This window comes from Pezoporus wallicus, unplaced genomic scaffold (genome assembly GCF_028554395.1).
Source record: "Pezoporus wallicus isolate ANWC-B61680 ecotype Strahan unplaced genomic scaffold, APGP_CSIRO_Pwel_v1 contig_5785, whole genome shotgun sequence".
NCBI lineage: Eukaryota > Metazoa > Chordata > Aves > Psittaciformes > Psittacidae > Pezoporus > Pezoporus wallicus.
In genome coordinates, this window is record NW_026641150.1 from 6,885,269 (window position 1) to 6,907,734 (window position 22,466).

Below are 22,466 nucleotides of genomic sequence, written 5' to 3' on the forward strand. Positions count from 1 at the left end.
CCCCCCAAAACCACAGCTTTCTGAAACAGTACAAACACTATCTAGGCATTATTGCCAATAGATTTCTAAATGCTTTCCCCTGCCTTTTCTAACATCACCACAGTTCTTGACGGTAAACACCTAAAGTAATAAAAATAAAAGCAACACTTAAATTCCTCAAAGCTTAGACAGCCTTTTCTCACATTCTTATATATAGCTAGCAGCTAAATTTTGCTCAAATACGTTCCTATTTTAATTGTCTCTAGTCCAAGCCCTTTATATTTGAGCTTAAAATAAGAAAAGTATAGACTTATAAAGCATCAAGTAACAAGAAAATTTTAAAATCCTACACATGTTCAAAGTAAGCCAGAATTTAATATCAAAATCATTTTAGCCAACACCAATCTTCAGATGTGCCCAAATTACATATAACAATAAATTTGCATGTAATGGGAGATCACTGAATATGCCACGACTCTTGATGTGCAAGGACAGAAAAATTCTCCATGGTTCACAGGTTATGAGGCCTACTCTGACTGAGAGCTGATTTTTAAGGTGGCTTCACAAATTTCTCTTCCATTTAGCCACTGCCAATTTTTTCATTTCAATAGGAACGGATACACTGGCACATATGTGTATAAAAAACACTATTCTGAAATATTATATAGTTCTGGAACAGCTACTCTATAACACAGTGCTCACTTATCTTTATGTTAATTATCATTTTATACCCCTATGTGCTTTTAAGAACTGTTTTCTCCCTTAACTCTTGTCCAAAACAGTTTTCTAACTTTCTTATAAGCTGTACTTTCACAATCCAGTATCATCTAGTTTATGTATTTTCTCCAAATTCTAGAAATAGTGTCCCAATTTACTAATATGGGGCCAGATTATTTAAATCTCTCCTGATTTACATTTAGTTTTGTACAAGTCCAGTTTCTAACCCTGTCCTAATGACTAAGCAGATTTCAAGGTAACTATAACATGAGCCAACTACAATGTGTTAAATGTCATAGACTTCCATGTTATTGTAATTACAGCATTTTTATCACTACCAGTTAAACAGCACAACTGAAACTGGACGAGTTGGTTTTAAAGCTTTGACTATGAATTAACTGCATATACAAAATCACACAATTTTCCTGAACAGTAGAAAACTGAGAAGCATGTGAAATACAGGCAGGTGGATGAAGAATGATAAAACAACATTATTATGAAAGAAAAATTACACTGTAAAAAAAAAATACCACACAGATAAGGAAAAACAGTATTATGCTGTAATGCAAGCAACTCTTTTTATCAGCTTCAACAATACAAAAGTCTGGTGAGCCTAAAGAAACATGAGCAGGCAGTGTGTGCTTGCAGCCCAGAAAGCCAGCCGTATCCTGGGCTGCATCAAAAGGAGCGTGACCAGCAGGTCGAAGGAGGTGATCCTGCCCCTCTACTCTGCTCTTGTGAGACCTCACCTGGAGTATTGTGTGCAGTTCTGGTGTCCTCAACATAAAAAGGACATGGAACTGTTGGAACAAGTCCAGAGGAGGCCACGAAGATGATCAGGGGGCTGGAGCACCTCCCGTATGAAGACAGGCTGAGAAAGTTGGGGCTGTTCAGCCTGGAGAAGAGAAGGCTGCGTGGAGACCTCATAGCAGCCTTCCAGTATCTGAAGGGGGCCTATAGGGATGCTGGGGAGGGACTCTTCATCAGCGACTGTAGTGATAGAACAAGGGGCAATGGGTTTAAACTTAAACAGGGGAGATTTAGGTTAGATATAAGGAAAAAGTTCTTTACTGTGAGGGTGGCGAGGCACTGGCACAGGTTGCCCAGAGAAGTTGTGGCTGCCCCATATATGGCAGTGCTCAAGGCCATGCTGGATGGGGCTTTGAGCAACCTCGTCTAGTGAATGGTGTCCCTGCCTATGGCAGGGAGGTTGGAACTGGATGACCTTAAGGTCCTTTCCAACCCAAACCATTCTATGATTCTTTGTACCAGTTTCAGTGTTCAACACAATAAAGGCTGTTTAAAGAAAGCCCTATTCTTTGATTTGGAAAAGTCAGTGTAGCTATCAACGTGAATTTCTGCCTACATTCCAACAAGTAACTGGCAATGTAATTACGAGCCAGCGAATCTCAGGCAAGATGCTCCGAGAATCACCAGCCAGCAGCCTCCTTTCCAGCCAAATCCTCTTGCATTTATGTAGTCAATCCCTTGTTTCTTTTTCAGTAGTCCGTAACAAAGGGAAATCGATAAATTTTCCAAAAGACCACAGGAAAAGCCATCACAGCCAAGACAGTAAATACACACCAAGTAGTAAATATCACATGCAAAAATAACTCACTTTGAAGTCTTTTTACATGGAAACATATTCATTCTTTTTCTTTATAAAAACCCTAATTACCATTTCTCAAAAAGCCAGCTTGGAATTTTTAATTTTCTGTTTACATATTGGAAAGATGAAATAAAAACATTCCCAGATGCACTTTAATCACCACATGAAGCTAAAAGCAATATATTAAATAACAAAAAGACAGACTTCTCATTAAAAACCTCATTTTGTACTCCTGATGGTGAAAAAAATACTTTTATGACTTTGCATAACACATACCCAAGTAAGTTCATATGCTCCAACCTATGCTCAAGTTAATACAAGCTAAACAGAGACGGCAGATCACTTGCATTATAGTAGCTGAGCACACAACTCACTATTCCATAGTGGTGGGGGGGAAAGGTCAAATAATTTGTATTTTACTGCACACAACAGCACAAATTTGAGTGTATACAGTTACACAACCAAGTCTGCATGTAATCTTTTGCTAACTTACTTGTGTCTTTACATACAAGACAAGCTTCTTTAGACAGCAAGGCCCTTCCTTATCAAGGAGAGCTGTCATACTGTGTTCATCCACTCATCTCTCTTCACCTTAGTTAAGTCTGATGTAGATTTTGTAGGAATTCAATGATCAATTCAGTCTTTAAAGGCAGCTGCAAACGAGAAAGTAACAGCTCGATTCTGATTCAAACACAGGCCGCAGACAGACAATGAAGCTACCACTAAGTCTGAGAAAGGAAAAAAGTGGGTCTCCATCCTGAAGACACCAGTTCACATATCTGGCTCATGGCATTTGTTTCATGGTCCAGAAGATGGTGCAGCTGCTTGAAGGTTTCTTTTATGGGGTTTACACTGATTGCATGTGCTGTGTAAAAGATACATCTCTGCAACAGAACTATAGGAACATACTTAGAAACAAAAAAAAAAAACAACACCCCTCACTGAAAGTAACACATACTACATATAGTATTCTGCTTTTGTACGAAAATTACTTTTGGTTATTTTAGATGGACAGATAACAGACTCATGCATTATTCAAATACCTTTATTCTCAGAGGCTCATTCTGTACTCTGCCTGTTTCCACCTTACAGATATTTGAATTTTCATCCACTTCACCTAGAGCAATTTTTTTTTTTTTTTTGTAATAAGAGTTTAAAAGGTTATTTGCCATTGACCAAAATGGTCTATTTCAGATTGTAGCAATAATATCAAACTTCAAAACTTAGAATAAATTACAATAAAATAATAAATAAAAACAAAAACTACTTTAAAAGCTGATGCTTAAAATACCTATTAAAAGTACTTGCTTTGAAGTTGGTGCTTTAAACATTTTAATAATTTTATTTGTTCCTCCAAAGGCATTTAACTGATGGCTCCAAAATGCTTCTCAGAAAATAATACCCAATTCTAGTTTTTCACAAGGATTTCATAGGGAGTATGAATAAGAACACTTATTTTTAAATAGAAATGAAAATAGAAAATTTTTAAAAAAGAGCAAGGAGAAATAATTCTGTCATCTGGAGAACTTGGCCCAAGAAGGCAATATTTCTGACACTCATGGAAATTTCCCATAAATCATTTAAAGAGAGGGAAAAATGTAAAAGGATCTTAAAGAGAAACCCAACATCTGCAAATAGCATCCTTCTTTCCAGCTTTGGGCCACACAAAGTGTGGCTTTTTATTCTTTCTTATGATGGCAATTTTAAATATTGCAAATTTTCAATATGCTAACTTAGGTTATACCCCTAAGCTTGTTGTTACCGAGTTTGTACAGATATAAAATTAACTGGAATTAGCCTTAAACAAGACGACCTATCCTTCAATGAGAGAGGGGCAAAGCAGCAGCCCCTCCAAAGTATCCCTAAACCTTCATCACACTTCAGTTCTCAAATTTTAGGTTAGAAATTCTAATTGTGGCCATAAGTTTTACCGCTTACGTAGCACTGCATATTGATGTGAGCACATATAACATGGTCTTACTGGAATTCTAACCTTTTCAGCATACAGAAACATTTAATATGTAGTTTACAGGAAATTACAGTCAGTTCATAGATTCTGCAGCCTCAGGAGAACAATCTATTAGCTTACAATAATTGTAACCATTATCATTAATGTGAGTCTTTCAAACTTGCACTCTTCTGAAATTAGCCATTGAACAGATCCACAAAACCCACTTACTCAAAAAAATGGATTGTACCACCACAGTGCGAAGACCCACTTAATAAACTTAAGTTCAGGCTGATTAATGAGCTTAACAAACCTACACAGAGCAAGTAATTGTTCTCTACATTGAGAAAAGAGGAAGGGGGATGGGATTTCAGAGTTTCAAAAAAACCCCACAGAACAGGAAGACAACACTACCAGACAGATACCTTCCAATATCTAAAATGCCTTGCTGGCAACATGAATACAACCAAATAAGAACTACAGCTTATGCTTTGTGGACAATGATCAGTTTTCAGTCCTTACTCCTACCTTGCTACAGAGGATTCTCTGTATCACTCGTCTTCACCAAAGTTATGACACAGAAACAGTGGCCTACTGAGAGTTCTGCTCTCTTCCCTGCCCTCAACATCCCTTCCTCCCATTCCCCCCCCCCCCTTTTTAGTCACTTATCAGGGTGGAGCTGCATAAATTTCTAGAACAACACCTGGACAACACACTAATTTAGATTTTGCTGCAGAACACTTGCAGCTGGGTTAAGACTAAATTACAACTGTAGAGAAGAACCACTGGGAGGAAGGAGCACAGTTTCTCCACCCTTTCTATGCTTATGTAGCAATTGTTACTCAAGTGCCCACTGGAAACACCTATTAAGCCTGGAGGAACAGTAAAAGAGCAGCAAGACAACGCTTCATAGCTACTATACAAAGTCTATAAATACAACTGAAGATCAACAAAAGGTAGAATAGCCTAATGATAGAGCCCTAATGTTAATGATGTAGCAGTAATGCTACTTACTGATTGTTTAGCAAAGCAGTCTGTTGATTTGCCATGTGGGAACACAGACCAGAAGGAAAAAATTGCTGCGATGTCTGATAAAGCCAGAAAACAAATGGGTGGAGAACAACAACTGCAGGAAGTTTTGAAAGAAGGTGAAATATACAGCAAGAAGAATGAAACAAAACAGGGAATTCCAGTTTTGGGGGAAAAAATCTGAAAACGATAATAATAAACTAAACGTGCTAGTAGGCTATGGAAATGAAATTGTTCAGTATGTTTAACTGCAGAAATTCAATTCAGCTACCCAAAATACCGTGGAAGCAGTTACCCCTCAAGTAAATAAACCACCTCTCCTGCTCAGACTTTCAGAGGCTACTATGATGACATAGGTTAAAACCCTGCACAACACAGATCCCAGATCCTAGGCTTATTTACAGAATATGCTTTTGACAGATACCTAATTCTCCTTCAGACTGCAACCCCACTAAGTTGCCCCTCAACTAAGGTAACTGTCAATTATCTTCACTCAAAAATACCTCTCATTTCTACTTTAACATGCCTAGCACCAAGTCTCAACCTAAATGTGCATACTTTTGATAGATAAAATGGCCACTCAGCATTAGAATGGGGTTTTTTTCCCCCATAGAGGTACTTGTAAAGCACAATTAAATAATGGTAAATAAATATTTTTTAATTCAATTTAATCAAAACAAGAACTCATGGGAGTCATCAAGTATTGGAAATCTGATGAAATTTTCCCTGATAAACAGGAAGTTTGTTTCAGTCTTCTCTCCATCAGATAATGACATTCAGTAGTACTAATAGGCACAGTGACTTCACCTGTTTAGATTCCATCTCTGTCAATGACAATTATCTCTCCTTCAGCATCAGATATAATCAGGTTTCCCTCCAAACAAGACATTTATTCATCTTTTAATTATTTTGGAAGATACAGTTTAGCCAAAGCTATTTGGGCAGATCATGATCTAGTTGAGCTACATGGAAGTATATAATAATATAAAAGCAGATATATCATAATACAAAAGTTGCCCATGCACACCTTCCTTTTAATATTTAGGAGAAATAACTTAGCGGGCAAGAAGAGTCTCGTTGCTATCACTCAGTAAAGTAGCAGGATGGCTGGGAGTAAAGCTGTCACTAGATAATGGTCATTTCTGGTACCTCAAGACTGCCCATCACTGGCTTCACAGACCGGAATACACAGAGATTCAAAACACCAAACCATATATACAAGACAGAAATGGTTTGTAGTAACGATCAAGTACTCCATGCCCCCCTGCTGCAAGAAAGGAACAGCCAAACTTGGCAACATTCAGTATCCAGATCTCTTAATATCTCCTCAGCTATACCACTTGCACAGATTGTTTAGTATTACTTTAATACATCTTGTATATTAACATGTCAACCACAATCCAATTTACTGTCATATTACCAGCAGCCAGAAAAGTTGGAAACTAGTGGCTATATTATGCTTTGTGTGAAATATGGGATACAAATATTCCTGGGTTTAACAAGTTCTTTCAAGAGAAAGAATGAAAACTAGGGGACATATAAAGCCTATGTGATGCATGACTATAGAAATAAAGAATGGCCAACAGGGTCTTTTTATTATTCTACAATCATATTTCTTTAGTGATGCAACATGTTAAAATTTCCAGATCCAATTCCATCTCCACTTCTATCTAAATTATATCTGTATTACTACTACCATAGCACTAATTTCACTATGGAGTTATGTAGAAACCCAGAATTTTCCTGTCTTATGGATATTCCCATCAGTTGCAATGAAGAGACCCAAAACAGAGAGATGGAGCAATTCAGGGTGGAATGGACCTTAAGATGTCATCTAGCTCAACCTTGTGCTGAAGCACAGTGAATGCTGAATTTGGACAATGTTCCTTAGGCTTCTGTTTAGCTGGGTCTTGAAAACCTCCAAGGTCAGAGATTACACAGTCTCTCCAGGAAATCAGTTTCAATGCCTTACTGTCCTCATCGTGAAATACAGTCTCTCTATGTCAAGCCAGAACACTGTAGAGATCCTGACTGGAAGATGGTAATACATCAAGGAGTCAGTGATTCACACAAGAAGAAACCTGAGTAGGCCTATGCCTGTGCTGCATGTACGGGCTGGCTTTCAGGACTGTGCTGTGCTGCCACGTACCCCCTGGCTGCAGGATGAGCTCAGCCAGCTCACTGTAACAGAGGAGCCCAGAGGCAGCTCCCACTTAGTACCAGCAATTATGCCACCTGGGTGGCCCTGCCTTTATCTAGAAGTGAAGCTAGAAGTTCTCATGTGAGCATGCTTTCTGCTTGACAGTAGAAATTATTAAATTGTTTTCTTGTAAGGAAATCCAACAAGAGCTCCAAACAATTCCAACAAGAATCCAACAAAGGACCAACATGGGATAACCCTTTCCATGGACAGGGTCTGCACACTGCACCGTACTGGAGGCCTGTTCGATGCTGCACAGTTCAGGATTCCCAGCATCAAAAGAGATGCAAGATTATCTATACTATTTTCTCTTTACAGTGTTAGCTCTGATAAACCGCATTTTCAATGATATTTTATGTTGTCTGAGTACCTTTCTTATTCAGATCATCGCAGACCAGCATGTCCCTGGTACAAAACAAACTTTCCCTGTTTTACTTTGACCACTGTCTCTCAGGCTCCTACCATGCACCTGAGGAGTCCATTTTCTTCCTAATGTCTACTGCAATACTGGCAAGCTGCCACAAGTTACCTTCAAAGGTTCATCTCCATGCAGCTTTGGATCCCTCATCTTCTCTTCACAGGTCATGTGCCCACAGACCATCTTTGCAGCCTTACAGTGGGATGGTGGAGAGCAAAACTGGATGCAGTGGCTTAGGTGTGGTCTCTTAAGTGCCGAGTAAACAGGAATAATCACTTTGTTCGGTCTAGTGGCTACACTCTTGTACACAGCACGGGTACATTGCTGACTCAGGTACAGCATTTCCAGCTTGTATTCCCCACAAGTGGTTATTCTGTCCCACATGAAGTACTTTCCATTTATCCTTTTTGAATTTCATGAACGTCCTGCCAGGTCATTCCTCTGTCCTGCTTAGATCTCTCCGAAACGCAGCCCTGCCCTTGAGCATACTGACTGCTCTCCACATTTGGTATACTCCAACTCCAGATCAGTGACAAAGATATTAAGCAGGACAGGTCCCAGAATAGAGCCAAGAGGAACTCCTTGTAACCAGCCTCCAAGGCAGAGCACGAACCACTGCTGGGAATAAGCCAAACCCAAACATGTTGCAGTTTATCTAGTTGCCTCAATAGCTTCTATCATTACCTACAAACTTCACCAGCAAATATTTGTACAGAATTTTGGTGTAAATCACTGATTCATTGAGACTTTATCTATATTGCTAGATAATTTCAGATTTATTTACAAGCTGCAGACAACCAGTTTTTAAATTCACTTCATATATCAACATCTCAAATGGGGGACCCAAAAATCCCTTAGTGGAAGCAGATGTCATGAAAAATAGCTTATTTCTTTATCTCCATACCAGTATCTTCCATCATCTTCAATCTGAGCCAGACATTTTAAGTCTGCAGCTTATCCACTACAAAACAAATTTCCTAAGCTAGTCACATCAAACTATGCTGAAGCCATCCAATTTCACACTGAGGAAACCACCTTGAGATGTTTCCAACAGAGTATGCCTGTAAGGAAACAGAGTTTTCCATTTTCAAAATCTAAAATTCCCTCTTTAAAAACCTTCTCTGAGACCTTTCCTCAGTCATTTTTTTTTTTTTCACTACTACCCTCCTCTACAAGACCCCCATTCTATTTCAGATCTATAGATCTAGAAAGTCAAATTGATAAAAAGTGGGTATAAGAGGTTTAGTGAAAGCCAGAGTTTAAGTCAGTACCATGCTTGTCTACAATTTTGTCTCTTATTCTATCATCATTCCCTCAAATGGTGATTTAATCTGTTTAATACCACTATTAGCTGTACTCCCAACTTAAAATAATTTTTAAAAAACTTATAACCAAGGGTTCTTCAGGATTTTTTTAAGTTTAACTTTTAACAGTCTGTGTATATTCTATTATACACAATTTGTATACACCAACATAGATCAAGATGTTGAACTGAAAAAATCCTCAAATTTGTCTTAAAACATCACTGTTAATAAAGATTGGTTTATGAAGAATAGTTAATGGATGCACTGATTAAATAATTTTTAAAGCCCAGGCATGTTGTATTAGTCAGTTAAGCAGTTCTATTGAATAACATTTTGTAACTTTCTACAGCACACAGACAGAAGGAACTGTTAGGTACATAGTTTCACTTCCTGTACACCTCCTTACATTAAATTTTATTCAGGTATTCCTAAAGACAGCTCAGTAACTACAGTAAAACTCCAGTTGTTCTCAAATCATTCTCTACCGCTATGCATACCAGGCAGTAGGAGGAGAGTTATGAAAATCCCTTTATGACAGTCTTAGTGAGAAAACAGATCTGGTAAGTGTAGCAGGAAAATCTCAAACGGGGGGGGGGAGTGTGTGTCTCCTTTTCATACAGCAGAATTACACTGCAATCCTTCACCTCTTGCTGTTTTCCCATTACATCCAAGGCTTTCAAAAAGAAAGGGAGTGCGCAAGTCCACACAGTCCTGCTTTAGCCTTTTTTATATTCCAGAATACAAGTTATCCAAGCCAACTTATCAGAAAATTTTTGAAGCAGATTTAAAGTGTTCAGTGCAGATGATGCATCACATCCTTCTTTCTACAGCAAGTAAATCACTGATTATTCCACGTAGACAGTCCAGAAAACAGAAATAGCCAAGATTCCTTCATCACTTTTTAAAATTTTACCAACTGCCTCTAACAAACCCATATCTGGCAGGATTATTCTTTGCCTGTATTTATGACTAGAAAGGCAACTTTAACTCTCACGGTCATTAGTTCCTTTGGTTTCCTAAATTAGGCATCTACATAGTCCGTTTACAAGCTTTATGAAATGGAAGAAGGGAAGTTGGTGGCAAGAATCACTGCCTCCATATCTGGACTGTTTGTTAACAATTTCCCCATATAAGAAAGGTGGGTGGCAGTGAGCAAACTAAGTTGAACCATGTTCCTATTTCCAAATTAACAAGCCCCATTACTAATGCCAAACAAGTCAATCACAAAATAAAGGCCATTCCAGCAACGTGCCAATATACTCTCCATACAAGAAGAAATTCTGCATCCCCTACCTGGGTATGAATAATTTAAAATGCTGTAATACTAACACAAACTTCTAGAAAAAAAACATAAATGATTCTTTTAAGATAACTGTAGTTTAAACTCAAATAGTCACAAATTTGGCAACTACCACAGGTAGCTGCTTCTGTTTATTACAGAGCATGCAGTGTGCTCACCTTTTGTTAACTACAAGATAAGACAGGCTGGAAGTGACTCCAGAGGCCTCCACCCCAGCTGCCTGATCAGTCTGTCCATTCAGAGCAGGCTGCTCAAGCTATTACCCAGGCTAGTTCTGAATACCCCCACTTATTTCCATGAAGAGTGCAGATCTACTTCAAATGCTGTCTTTTAGGGGAAAAAAAAAAAAAAAAAAGACTTCTCACAGCTTGTTACACCCTGATAAGTTCATGCTGTAGACTGACAAAGTCAGATGCACCACACAGAACAGCAGTTGCTAGCAAGAGAAAAAGGAAGATCTTTACTGACTTTTCTTCTTGCTGAACCCACAAACATAGGAACAAACCAAACCAGTTGTAGCCTGTGCTTCAGTCACACAGCTTTTACTGCTGAACCACAACATCCACCGCTCACTGATGAACTCCCAGGTGATTTACCAGATTTACAGTTTGAAAGATTCTTTATACTTACAAACTTAGTAAATTACACCATGGAATCTTCACATGTATGACTTTAGTCAGAGCAAAAAGGAGCAGTTTTCGAAATAAAGTGACACACAGGAAATGCCCGAGCTTTACTGCAAACAGCTGAAATTTGAACATGCACAAATGTATCCAAATGACTCAAAGTAACCCCTACTGCAACACTGTCAATCAAACACAAAAATCACAAGCGAAAGTTTTGTATAAAACAACACCTATAGACTTCTGCAAGCTTTGGAGCAGCTTCATCCTGTTAGGCACTATACAAATACATAGCAAGTTGCTTCAAGAGTTTACAATCCAAGGCCCTGAACTGAAGCACACTGTCCTTCAATAAAACTCTACAGGTGAGGGTACCTCAGTCTGCCTGACACGTGCAATATAACTGGATGTCAGTGAGGGAGAAAGAGATGCAGAGGGGAATAGCAACCATTTCAGCATTACACATAAGGCCACAGAGAACATGGGGTCTCAATTTTCTGTCCATTGCATTATCATTTTTCCTTACATTTAATTTAGCCCAAAGATTCTGCAGACAAGTATGAGACCTTTCAATCCAAGCACACTGTTAATATTTATCATTCACGAGACCAAAGACATAGTACAAACCTAATCAGCTCTTCCATACTTCAGTTTCAAAATGACAGTGAAATAGCATGGTCAATTTTTATTCTTGCTGTTTTCTTCACACTGTTCATAATTTTGATGTGCTACTTCAGCAGCTAGAGTGTTTTTAGTTCTATTGAGGTCATTCTTTCTGGATTTAAGTCAGGGTTAAAACATTAACATTAAAATAAAAATGCTATCTATTAGTTCTGACAGCAGGATATGACAAACAAGCAGCATATGTGAAGAGATTATTTTATATTATTTGAGACATAAGCCTCACCTTCCACATCACGTTACAGCATTAGTCTACTTTTGATACTCATATGAAATATCCTGGATTGACATTTTGGATACTGGTAAAAAGTCAAAAGGAAAAGATACTTGTCTAGGACAGAATGACAAAACTGGAGCCAGAACTCCTGCACGCCAATGCACTGTTTTAATGACACCTTCCTTTAACTTCATGATTATTTTACCTATCATTTACACTATCTCGGTTTCTAGGATACTAGCAGAGAATATGTCAAGCTTTAGAAAAAAAAAACTAAAAAAAAACAAAACAAAACCCACAACAAAAAACACACACCCCCAAATATAAACTGAAAGTTGTCCTCAATCCATGTGGCAATATAGAACATGATAATTACACTAGGAAAGGATGAGCCTACAAAAAGCCTGAAAATCATATGTATTTGCAAAAGAAACCCTTACATTATTTTTGCCCCTCCTAAATGACAAGTGGCTCTAAGACTGAATGCAATTTTTTTTCCCCTGCCATGTCATTCTTTTGCTATGGGTTCACAGATTTCCTAAGTGAAAAAACCAAAACATTTTACAACCTCCTCAGTCTTATTCATTTCTCAGCAATACATGGGTTCTGAGGACACAGCTAGACAGAAAAAAAAAAAAAAAAAGGAAAGAGAGAAAAGTCACATATCAGTGTTTAGTCTGAAACTGATGGGTTTTGGCTGGTCCACATGCAGTTTTCTCTGCTCTCAGATTCGTTCAGATACCAGATACTTCCCACAAGTTCTATTTCTCTAGCACAGAGAAAGTGTACAGCAGTATCACTGTTCCCTGTGAGTCTGATTTACAGTTTGCCTATATAAAGGACTTCAGGTTTGCTTTTTGCTGTTAGATAAATGGCAAAGCTGTTTATGTTATAATTTCACCCTCCAACTCTTTAACTCAGATTGGGGACTAGAAGCAATCATGTCAATCTGGAATACTCCAGCATCAATCTTCTTCCTACTCACAATAGCTCCATAAAGAACTGCTTGCTGCTCCTTCTCCATAGGAGCATGAAGCCAGCATACTCTTTCAAGCATCAGCTCCATCTCTCCCCAGTGTCTGCTCAGGTACACGCAACGCAAGAGGAAAAGAATGTCTTCCACCTTCATTTTTCACTTTATTTTGCAATATTCTGATCTATTCCTCTGTCACTTCTATCATTTCTCTGTTAGCAACTTCTCTGGAATATATACTAAGCTTTGTCTTACTACAGTCACCTTCCACTAAGCAGTGTAGAAATAGCACAGGAGCAAGAAGAATGCACAACCAATTTCTCTCCACAGCTTCCTTCCTGCAGCTGCAGTGAAACATGTATGCCCACATTTGGGAAACGTAAAGGATATTCCTAGCTATTTCCTTACTTCAAGCTTTTTCTTTTGAAACTCTGTCTTACTATGTTTAAATTGACACAACCTGGCAAAAGGCTAAGGCACTGAAGGACAGAGCCTGAAGCACCCTTCCCTCTCCATTTTGAGCTCCTACCTTGGCCTAAGGGGCCACTGTCCAAGCTGGTCCATCTTTTCCTATGCTCAGTTACTGCCCCTTGCAGACTGGCACTTAGACTGTAGTTTAAGATCAGTGGGAGTGGATCTCACAAGTCACTTTGACTGTCTTGCTTTAAAACTCCACTGTTCTTTTACCCAGAGTATCAACAGACATTCCACTCAGCAAAAGAAAGGCTCCAAGACAAGTTTGCAAAGTGTGATCCACAAATGCAGATCATGAAGGAATTCTAAAGGGCTCATAACAGATTAAACCACACACCCCCCCCCCGAAAAATCAAAACCAAAACCACCAAAAAACCCACAAGCAAATTAAAAAAAAAATAAAAAAAATCTAAACCAACAAAACCCCAAACCACCAAACCAAGACTTAGTGAGCTTAAATGCACCACTTGTAGACTACACTCAAGCAGCAGAAATCCTGGGAAGAAAAATGAGTGTTGGAAATCGGAAAAGGAAAAAAAAAATATATATATTCAAATTGAATGCACTTTTTGAAAACTACAGAAGTGTTGCTAGGATAAGTTTTAAGTATTAGACTGTATCAATTGAAGGAAATGGCTATCAGTACAAGCTAGTCCATTTTCTTGAAGGACTTAATCACATCCATTTAAACTCTGTGAATCTAAACCTGCCTTCGTTTATTTAGGAGTGCCAAGGAAGCCCATAGAGTAAAACACTAACTCCTTCACAAATTAACAAAGCCAGGCCATGGCCCCAGCTGTCACAAGTTTTAGGGCATGAATCAACTCCATCATACCAGTATATGACATCACTGATAAAGCTTACATGCCACTACCTGTAAAAAATGCTATCAAAATCAGGATCAAAAACCAGGTATTTCTGAAGCATTTGAACTTCTAGCACCTCAAGACAGTATAGTCTGAACTGACAGACTTACAAGTTCTCCTCACTAAGGATATTGTATCTTCTTCACACTGTTTTCTAAATGTTACATTTTCTGAAGAAAAATAAAAAAGAGTGGCTGTGATGCAAATTTTTTTTTTTTACCATCTTAATATCAGCATCATCATATTTGTAAAAACGAATTACTGGAAAATTACTCAAGTTGAGCCTTTCATTAGAAAATTAAGGGTGTACCTACATTTATTCTTATACATGCACTGCTAGGATGCATTTCTTCCCTCAAGTTTGGTCTTGAAACATAATTAACTAAACTAAACTCACTAAACTGTTATTTCATACCCTTCTTATTCTTTTTTTATTCATCCCCTCAGACCTCATCTGCCCTCATACACTTCAACCGCCTTCCAGTATATCCTCCTCCAGTGCAGCAACTTGTTCGAAAAGCAAATGCTCGTCTCAAAGTAGATCTGCTTCACCTACTTCTGCAACACATTACGTTTATCTGCTGCTTTTCAAACACTGCCACACAGACACAGCTTTAAGCAGACCGGGAGCCTGCACCTTGGAAATGCTTTAATGCCGTTCTCAGCAATGGTACGGAACATGCTTAGGTGTTTCGCTCGGGGCTCTTTTTGCCTAGTTAAACCACAATGAAAAGACAACGTGCCAAAATCAAAGACGTTGCAAGTTAAGAAGTCCTGAAAAGTTCTGACTTTCACTAGAGTTTGGAGAAAAAACGCCACCGGCCTGGGGAAGGCGTCAGACACCTGTCAGAAGTTCGGCGAGGCGAAGGGGGTCCCGCTGTTACTTCCGAGCCTGCATTTCTGCCCTTTCTCAGCCAGGTCTGCCCGCCTGTTTGCCTTGGCTCGCTCTCCTACTGGAAGCTTGCCGCAGGGAAACCAGCTCAACGCGAGAAAGCGCTTGCCTTTTTCTTTCTCCCTCCCCTTTCTTTCCCCTCTCTCCTTTTTAAAGGGCAGCTCCAGCTCCACTGCTGTCAGGGGGGAGAAACCCCATCGAGTTCACTACAGAGTCAGCAACCCTCATCTCTTTCACCACCACACACACAGACCCGCCGGCGCACCCCGGCAGCCGCGGCCGGGAAGAAGGGGACGGAGAAGACGGAGGGACACGGCAGCGCACGGTCGGCGGCTGCAGGACCCGGCGACTCCGCCGAGGGGGAAGGGGCGAAGAGGCCGCTCGCCCCACCAGCCGCTCCCCCACCAAGACACGCGCCCGCGTCGTCCCTTCCCCAGAGCCCCAGCCGCCACCGGCTCCACAACAGCCGCCGGAGGAAGGACATAAAGGAAAAGAAATCTGGGTCTCACCTTCCTTCTCGGCCCGGGCCGTGTGGAGAAGCACCGCCAGGGCCAAGCGCAGCGCCGCGACCCGCCAGACAGCTGCCCAGCTGCCGGCGCGAGGGAAGGGGGAGCCAGGGCAGCCGGGAGAACCGGGGCCCGCTGCCGCCTCCCGCCGCGCCGTCATCGCACTGCCGCAGCCGGTGCGGGTCCGGCCTGGGGCGGGGCTTCCAGGCGACGGGGGAAGTAAGTGCCATTTTAAGTGCGGGCAAGTCCCTGTGTTCCCTGCCTGTGGGAGACAGTTCGGGCAGTGGCTTGTTTGGGGTTTTTTATTCGGATTTATTTTCTAATGTAACTTTAGGTCTCCTAGCGGACGGGTCATTCCGCTTCCTCAGTAATCTCTTCACCCTGTCGTTTGAAGAGTTAGGGTGTCGCTGTATTGTTTCCTTACAGAGAGTAGCAGGGCTAGTCCTGCCCACAGCCAAGATGGCGGCGGGATGGTGGTTGAGTGCGGGGCTTTGGCGGAGGGAGGTCAGCTTACCCGGGCTGTGTGCGGCGCCTTACGGCCTCGCTGGCGAACGAGGGCAGCGGCTTCTCGGCGGGAGCGTTTCTGTGCGGTGTTTATATCCTATTCCATGCCTTAGCCTCCCAGCCACTCCTTTGGAGTCTCGGGATTTTGAGGGACCTGTATGTCAATAGCTGTCCCAGTGTGGGAATCCGCTGGGCCGGGCCGGGCCGGGCCTGGCCTGTCTGCACATCAGCCTCACCGGCACTAGAAATCAGAGGACAAGGAGGTGGTGTGCGCTTGAGGTGTAGTGTGAGGCCCTCTGCTAAAGCAAGGTGTGATACCACATGGCAGCCACTGTTGAGGAAAGATTTGTATCTGACACTATCTGTTTCTGCGACACGAGCGGCCATAGGGACTTTGTGAAATGCATGAATTTGCAATGGGGAAGAAGGCATGTTACAAGTAGGAGGTTGATGCCTGTCAAGTGGGTGTGCTGGCAAATGGCCACATTTTGCCAGTGCTGAAAGGAGCTGTGATGCCAGCGTGCAGTGTGGCTTTGCTGCTCATAAAAGAGATACGAAGCACAGCCTCAGCTTGGTCTGGGTATCATCTGTCTGAGATCAGGATTGATAACTGCTAAAGTCATCTCAGATAAAGTGACAGAGAAGTCTATAGTACAGATAGTAGTACTGTTGAACTGGCTTAACTGCTAAGAGTAAAAAGCTTTTTGCACCCATGCTCTGTTCCTTAGTCATTTGTTTCCGTACATGATCAACACGTTATGTTAGGTTTGAAGTGCTTGAACACGTGGTGGAATTTCAGCTGTCACAACAGTATAATAGATTGGGATAGTATAATAGATCCTAAATCTCTAAGGGACTGACTAATGCACAGCCTACCTAAAAATAGTAACATTTATTATGGCTCTGTCCTGGGTTCAGCAGTAGCACTCAAGTTTCTCCTTCGTGGTAGCTGGTGCAGTGCTGTGTTTTGACTTCCAGCCTGGGAACAGTGCTAGTGAAACCGATGTTTTCGGTTGTTGCTAAGTGATGTTTACCCTGACCAAGGACTTTGTGAGGCTCATGCTCTGCCAGGGAGGAGGGGAAGCCGTGAGGAAGCAGAGATGGGGCACCTGACCCAGGCTAGCCAAAGAGGCATTCCATACCACAGCACATCATGCCCGGGGTGGGGGGGGTAACTGGGAGTTACCCGGAAGGACACAGGTTTCCAGGTGGGACTTCTTTCTTGGCCGGTGGTATTGTATTCTCTTCCGTTGTTATTTTCTCTTATCATTGTTGTTGGTGGTGGTAGTGGTGGTGATTTGTGTTGTACATTGGTTGTTGGACTGTTCTTGTCTCAACTCGTGGGAGTTCCACTCTTTTGATCCTCCTCCCCGTTCCTCTGGGAGTGGGGAAGGGGAGAGCCCTGGGGGGGGGGGCCTCAATTGCTCTCAGCCCGGCACCACTCACTGGGAGTGAGTGAGCAAGCTGTCTGGCTAGGGTTTAAACCACGACAGTTCTTTTGGCGCCCAACATGGGGCACGAGGGGTTGAGATAACGAAAGATTTGCCCAGATTAATAGTCACTTGTCACAATGCTGATTTATTGGCTCTCAAGGTTGTTCCTCTTGATCTCACAGTTTCAGTATATCGTATCTTACGTCCATCTGGTATTTGCTGTATTGGTGTTTTTCAACTGTGAGGCTTGGGCTAAGGTTTTTGTCTCATTGTACTTTATGGTAATGACTTGTAATACAATAGAATAATTGATCATGAAACTGATCTGGCTTATGTTCCCAGTGTGGTCACCACCTTTATACTTTTTGAGATATATAATAGAAGTGCTTAGCAATTACACGTCTTTTTTCTCCTCAGGTGCTCAACCTATGAAGGAGACATCCTTTTACCCTCCCAGTCCTTCCCCCAGACCATTTACATTTGAGAATTTTGACGTTTTTGAATGGCCTTATAATGCTGTTGAGACTTGTTTGCTGATCGTGATGGGAATCACCATGCTAGCACGCATACAGAGTGTGTTTTGCCCACAGCTGATTTCAAGAGTTAAGCAGAGTCAGGTTTGGGTCTTGTCTGGGGTCAAACGACGATGTAGGAGGACCAAGAGATTTTCCCTGAGGCTGGACAGTCATGAGTGGCAGGGTGTGTGGGATAGTACGGGCAAGTATCTAGGTCAGTGGGCCCCTCCAGTACTTTGGAATTTCACTACCGAACAACTGCAAAATCCAGAAGAATTAGTAAAACACTTAAATGAGGTGTGTGGTCATTCTGACAAATCATGGCAACGTGCTGCGGCTTGGGCTATGCTTACAGGGCCTTGTTCAACACTATCCGGCACCTTCAAAAGGAAAAAAATATCGGTGGATCTGAGGGCAATGCAACAGTCAGCACAGCTACTCCAGCTCCAAGCACAGCAGCTTCACCACCCCCAGCAACAAGTACAGTCACTACTCAAACTTTGGCTGCAATGAACAGCGCAGCTACCCCAGTGGCAAGTACAGCAGCTGCTCAAACTTCGACTGCAACAGACAGCGCGGTTACCCCAGCTCCAAGCACAGCAGCTGCACCACCCCCAGCAACAAGTACAGTCACTACTCAAACTTTGGCTGCAATGAACAGCGCAGCTACCCCAGTGGCAAGTACAGCAGCTGCTCAAACTTCAACCGCAACAGACAGCGCGGTTACCCCAGCTCCAAGCACAGCAGCTGCACCACCCCCAGCAACAAGTACAGTCGCTACTCAAACCACAGTGATAATCACTGCAGCCAAACCAGAGGACCAATTCTTACCATTATCGGTTGCCCCTGTACACAAGAGAAAAAGCAAAAAAGAGGCAAGAAGGGTGAAGCGAGACGAAGAAACAATGTATTCACCACCCGGTCTAGCATCTGATCAGGAGTCATCATCACATGACGAAGAAGAAGAGGAAGAGGTAACTTCTCAACCTTGGACCTCAACCAAGCTACGGAATATGCGAAAAGATTTTACCTGTCAACCAGGGGAGCACATCATCACCTGGTTATTCCAATGCTGGGACAATGGGGCCAATGGTCACGAACTAGAAGGTACAGAAGCCAAGCAGCTGGGATCACTTGCTAGAGAAGGGGGAATTGACAAAGCAATTGCAAGAGAGAAAAAGTCCCTTAGTCTTTGGAGGCGGCTTTTGGCAGCTGTGAAAGAAAGGTTTCCATACAAGGATGATGTTATGAGTCATTCAGCCAAGTGGACTACTATAGACAAAGACATCCAGTCTCTGAGGGAATCAGCCGTCGTAGAGATGATCTATCACATCAAGCCGAATAACAGGGATATACCCATAGATCCAGATGAAGTTGAATGTACACGACCCATGTGGCAAAAACTTACACGGAATGCGCCGTCATCATATGCCCATTCATTGGCAACAGTAACCTGGAATGACATAGTACCACTAACAGTGGATGAAATGGTTCATAAACTCTGAGAGTTTGAAGACAATCTCACCCCTTCCATCATCTCAGCTGTGGAAAAACTGTCCCAGGACCTCAAACAATTGAGGGATGATCTGTCTGATTTATCCAGCTCCTCACGTGTACCAACACACGTCTCAGCTATTAACAAAAGGCGTCCTATTGTTTAAGAGAGGAGATACAGGAGGTATACGCCACGGGCTACCCTATGGTTTATACCTGCAGGATCATGGAGAAGACATGACAAAGTGGGATGGAAAACCTACTTCAGCTTTGGAGGAACAGGTGAGTGAATTGAAGAGGGGAGCAAGGGCCAAGACTGATCATCCCATGAGAGCTACAGCTTCAGTCTCTGATGAGCAGTTTCCCAGATGGAGTGGAAGAGCTGATTTTACTCCAGCTCCTGTGATAACGAAGAATAATCCCTTTCAACACGATTTAAGTGTCCAATGCTGTGATGACCATTAGAGGGGCCCTGCCTCCAGCCAGGTGGAGGTAGGGGACAATCGGATTTACTGGACTGTGTGGATCAGAGGGCCTGGCACATCAGTCCCACAGAAGTATAAGGCTCTAGTAGATACTGGTGCACAGTGTACCCTGATGCCATCAAGCTGTCAAGGGGTGGAACCCATCTATATTTCTGGAGTGACAGGAGGATCCCAAGAGTTGACTGTGCTGGAGGCTGAAATCAGCCTGACTGGGAGGGAATGGCAAAAGCACCCTATTGTGACTGGTCCAGAGGCTCCATGCATCCTCGGCATAGACTACCTCAAGAGAGGGTACTTCAAAGACCCAAAAGGGTACCGGTGGGCTTTTGGTATTGCTGCTTTGGAGACTGAGCAGCTGTCCACCTTGCCTGGTCTCTCAGAGGATCCTTCTGTTGTGGGGTTGCTGAAAGTCTAAGAACAACAAGTGCCAATTGCGACCACAACAGTGCAACGGCGGCAATACCGCACCAACCGAGACTCCCTGATTCCCATCTATCAGCTGATCCGTAGACTGGAGAGTCAGGGGGTGATCAGCAGGACCCGCTCGCCCTTAATAGCCCCATATGGCCAGTGCAAAAGTCTAATGGAGAATGGAGACTAACAGTAGACTATCGTGGCCTGAATGAAGTCACACCACCATTGAGGGCTGCCGTACCGGACATGCTAGAACTTCAGTATGAACTGGAGTCAAAGGCAGCCAAATGGTATGCCATGACTGGTATTGCCAATGCATTTTTCTCAATTCCTTTGGCAGCAGAGTGCAGGCCGCTGTTTGCTTTTACTTGGAGGGCTGTCCAGTTCACTTGGAACCGACTGCCCCAGGGGTGGAAACACAGCCCTACCATTTGCCACGGACTCACCCAGACTGCACTGGAACAGGGGCAAGCTCCAGAACACCTGCAATACATTGATGACATTATCATGTGGGGCGATACAGCGGAAGAAGTCTTTGAGAAAGGGAGGAAAATAATCCAAATCCTGCTGAAAGCTGGTTTTGCCATAAAACGGAGTAAGGTCAAGGGACCTGCACAGGAGATACAATTTTTGGGAATAAAATGGCAAGATGGACGTAGACAGATCCCCACAGATGTGATCAACAAGATAACAGCAATGTCTCCACCAACTAATAAGAAAGAGATGCAAGCTTTCTTGGGTGCAGTGGGGTTCTGGAGAATGCACATCCCAAATTACAGTTCGATTGTAAGCCCTCTCTATCATGTGACCTGGAAGAAGAATGATTTTAAATGGGGCCCTGAGCAACAACAAGCCTTTGAGCAAATTAAACGTGAGATAGTTCATGCAGTAGCCCTTGGACCTGTCCAGACAGGGCCAGATGTAAAAAATGTACTGTACACTGCAGCTGGGAGAATGGTCCTGTCTGGAGCCTCTGGCAGAAAGCTCCAGGGGAGACTCGAGGTTGACCCCTCAGCTTTTGGAGTCGGGGATACAAAGGATCTGAGGCCAGCTATACCCCAACTGAGAAAGAGATACTGGCAGCTTATGAAGGGCTTCGAGCTGCTTCGGAAGTGATTGGCACTGAAGCACAGCTCCTCCTGCCACCCTGGTTGCCCGTGCTGGGCTGTATGTTCAAAGGCAGGGTCTCCTCTCCACATCATGCAACTGATGCTACATGGAGTAAATGGGCTGCACTAATTACACAACGAACTCGAATAGGAAATCTCAGTCATCCAGGTATTCTAGAAGTCATCATGGACTGGCCAGAGGGCAAACATTTCGGAATGTCACCAGAGGAGGAGGTGGTGCGCGCTGAAGAGGCCCCACCATATAATAAACTGTCAGAAAGTGAAAAGCAGTATGCCTTGTTTACTGATGGCTCTTGCCGTATTGTGGGAAAGCATCGGAGATGGAAGGCAGCTGTATGGAGTCCTGGACGACAAGTTGCAGAAACTGCTAAAGGAGAGGGTGAATCGAGTCAGTTTGCCGAGGTGAAAGCCATCCAGCTGGCCCTGGACATTGCTGAACGAGAAAAGTGGCCAGTACTTTATCTCTATACTGACTCATGGATGGTGGCAAATGCCCTGTGGGGGTGGTTGAAGCAATGGAAGCAGAGCAACTGGCAACGCAGAGGTAAACCCATCTGGGCTGCTGCACTGTGGAAAGATATTGCTGCCCGGGTGCAGAACCTGGTGGTGAAGGTACATCACGTAGATGCCCATGTACCCAAGAGTCGGGCCACTGAGGAACACCAGAACAACCAACAAGTGGATAAAGCGGCTAAGATTGAAGTGGCTCAGATGGACTTAGATTGGCAACATAAAGGTGAATTATTTTTGGCCCG

At 42.5% G+C, this 22,466-nt stretch overlaps 1 protein-coding gene across 1 annotated transcript in view; it reads right to left on the reverse strand.

Annotated features, from left to right (window-relative positions):
• Positions 1-15,911, reverse strand: part of TMEM131 (transmembrane protein 131) — a 100,047-nt gene extending 84,136 nt beyond the window's left edge. The window contains exon 1 of the mRNA XM_057422199.1: positions 15,740-15,911. Coding sequence (XP_057278182.1) covers positions 15,740-15,896 — 157 coding nt within the window. The 5' untranslated portion in view covers positions 15,897-15,911. The remainder of the gene's footprint in view (positions 1-15,739) is intronic.
• Between the last annotated feature and the right edge of the window lie 6,555 nt (positions 15,912-22,466).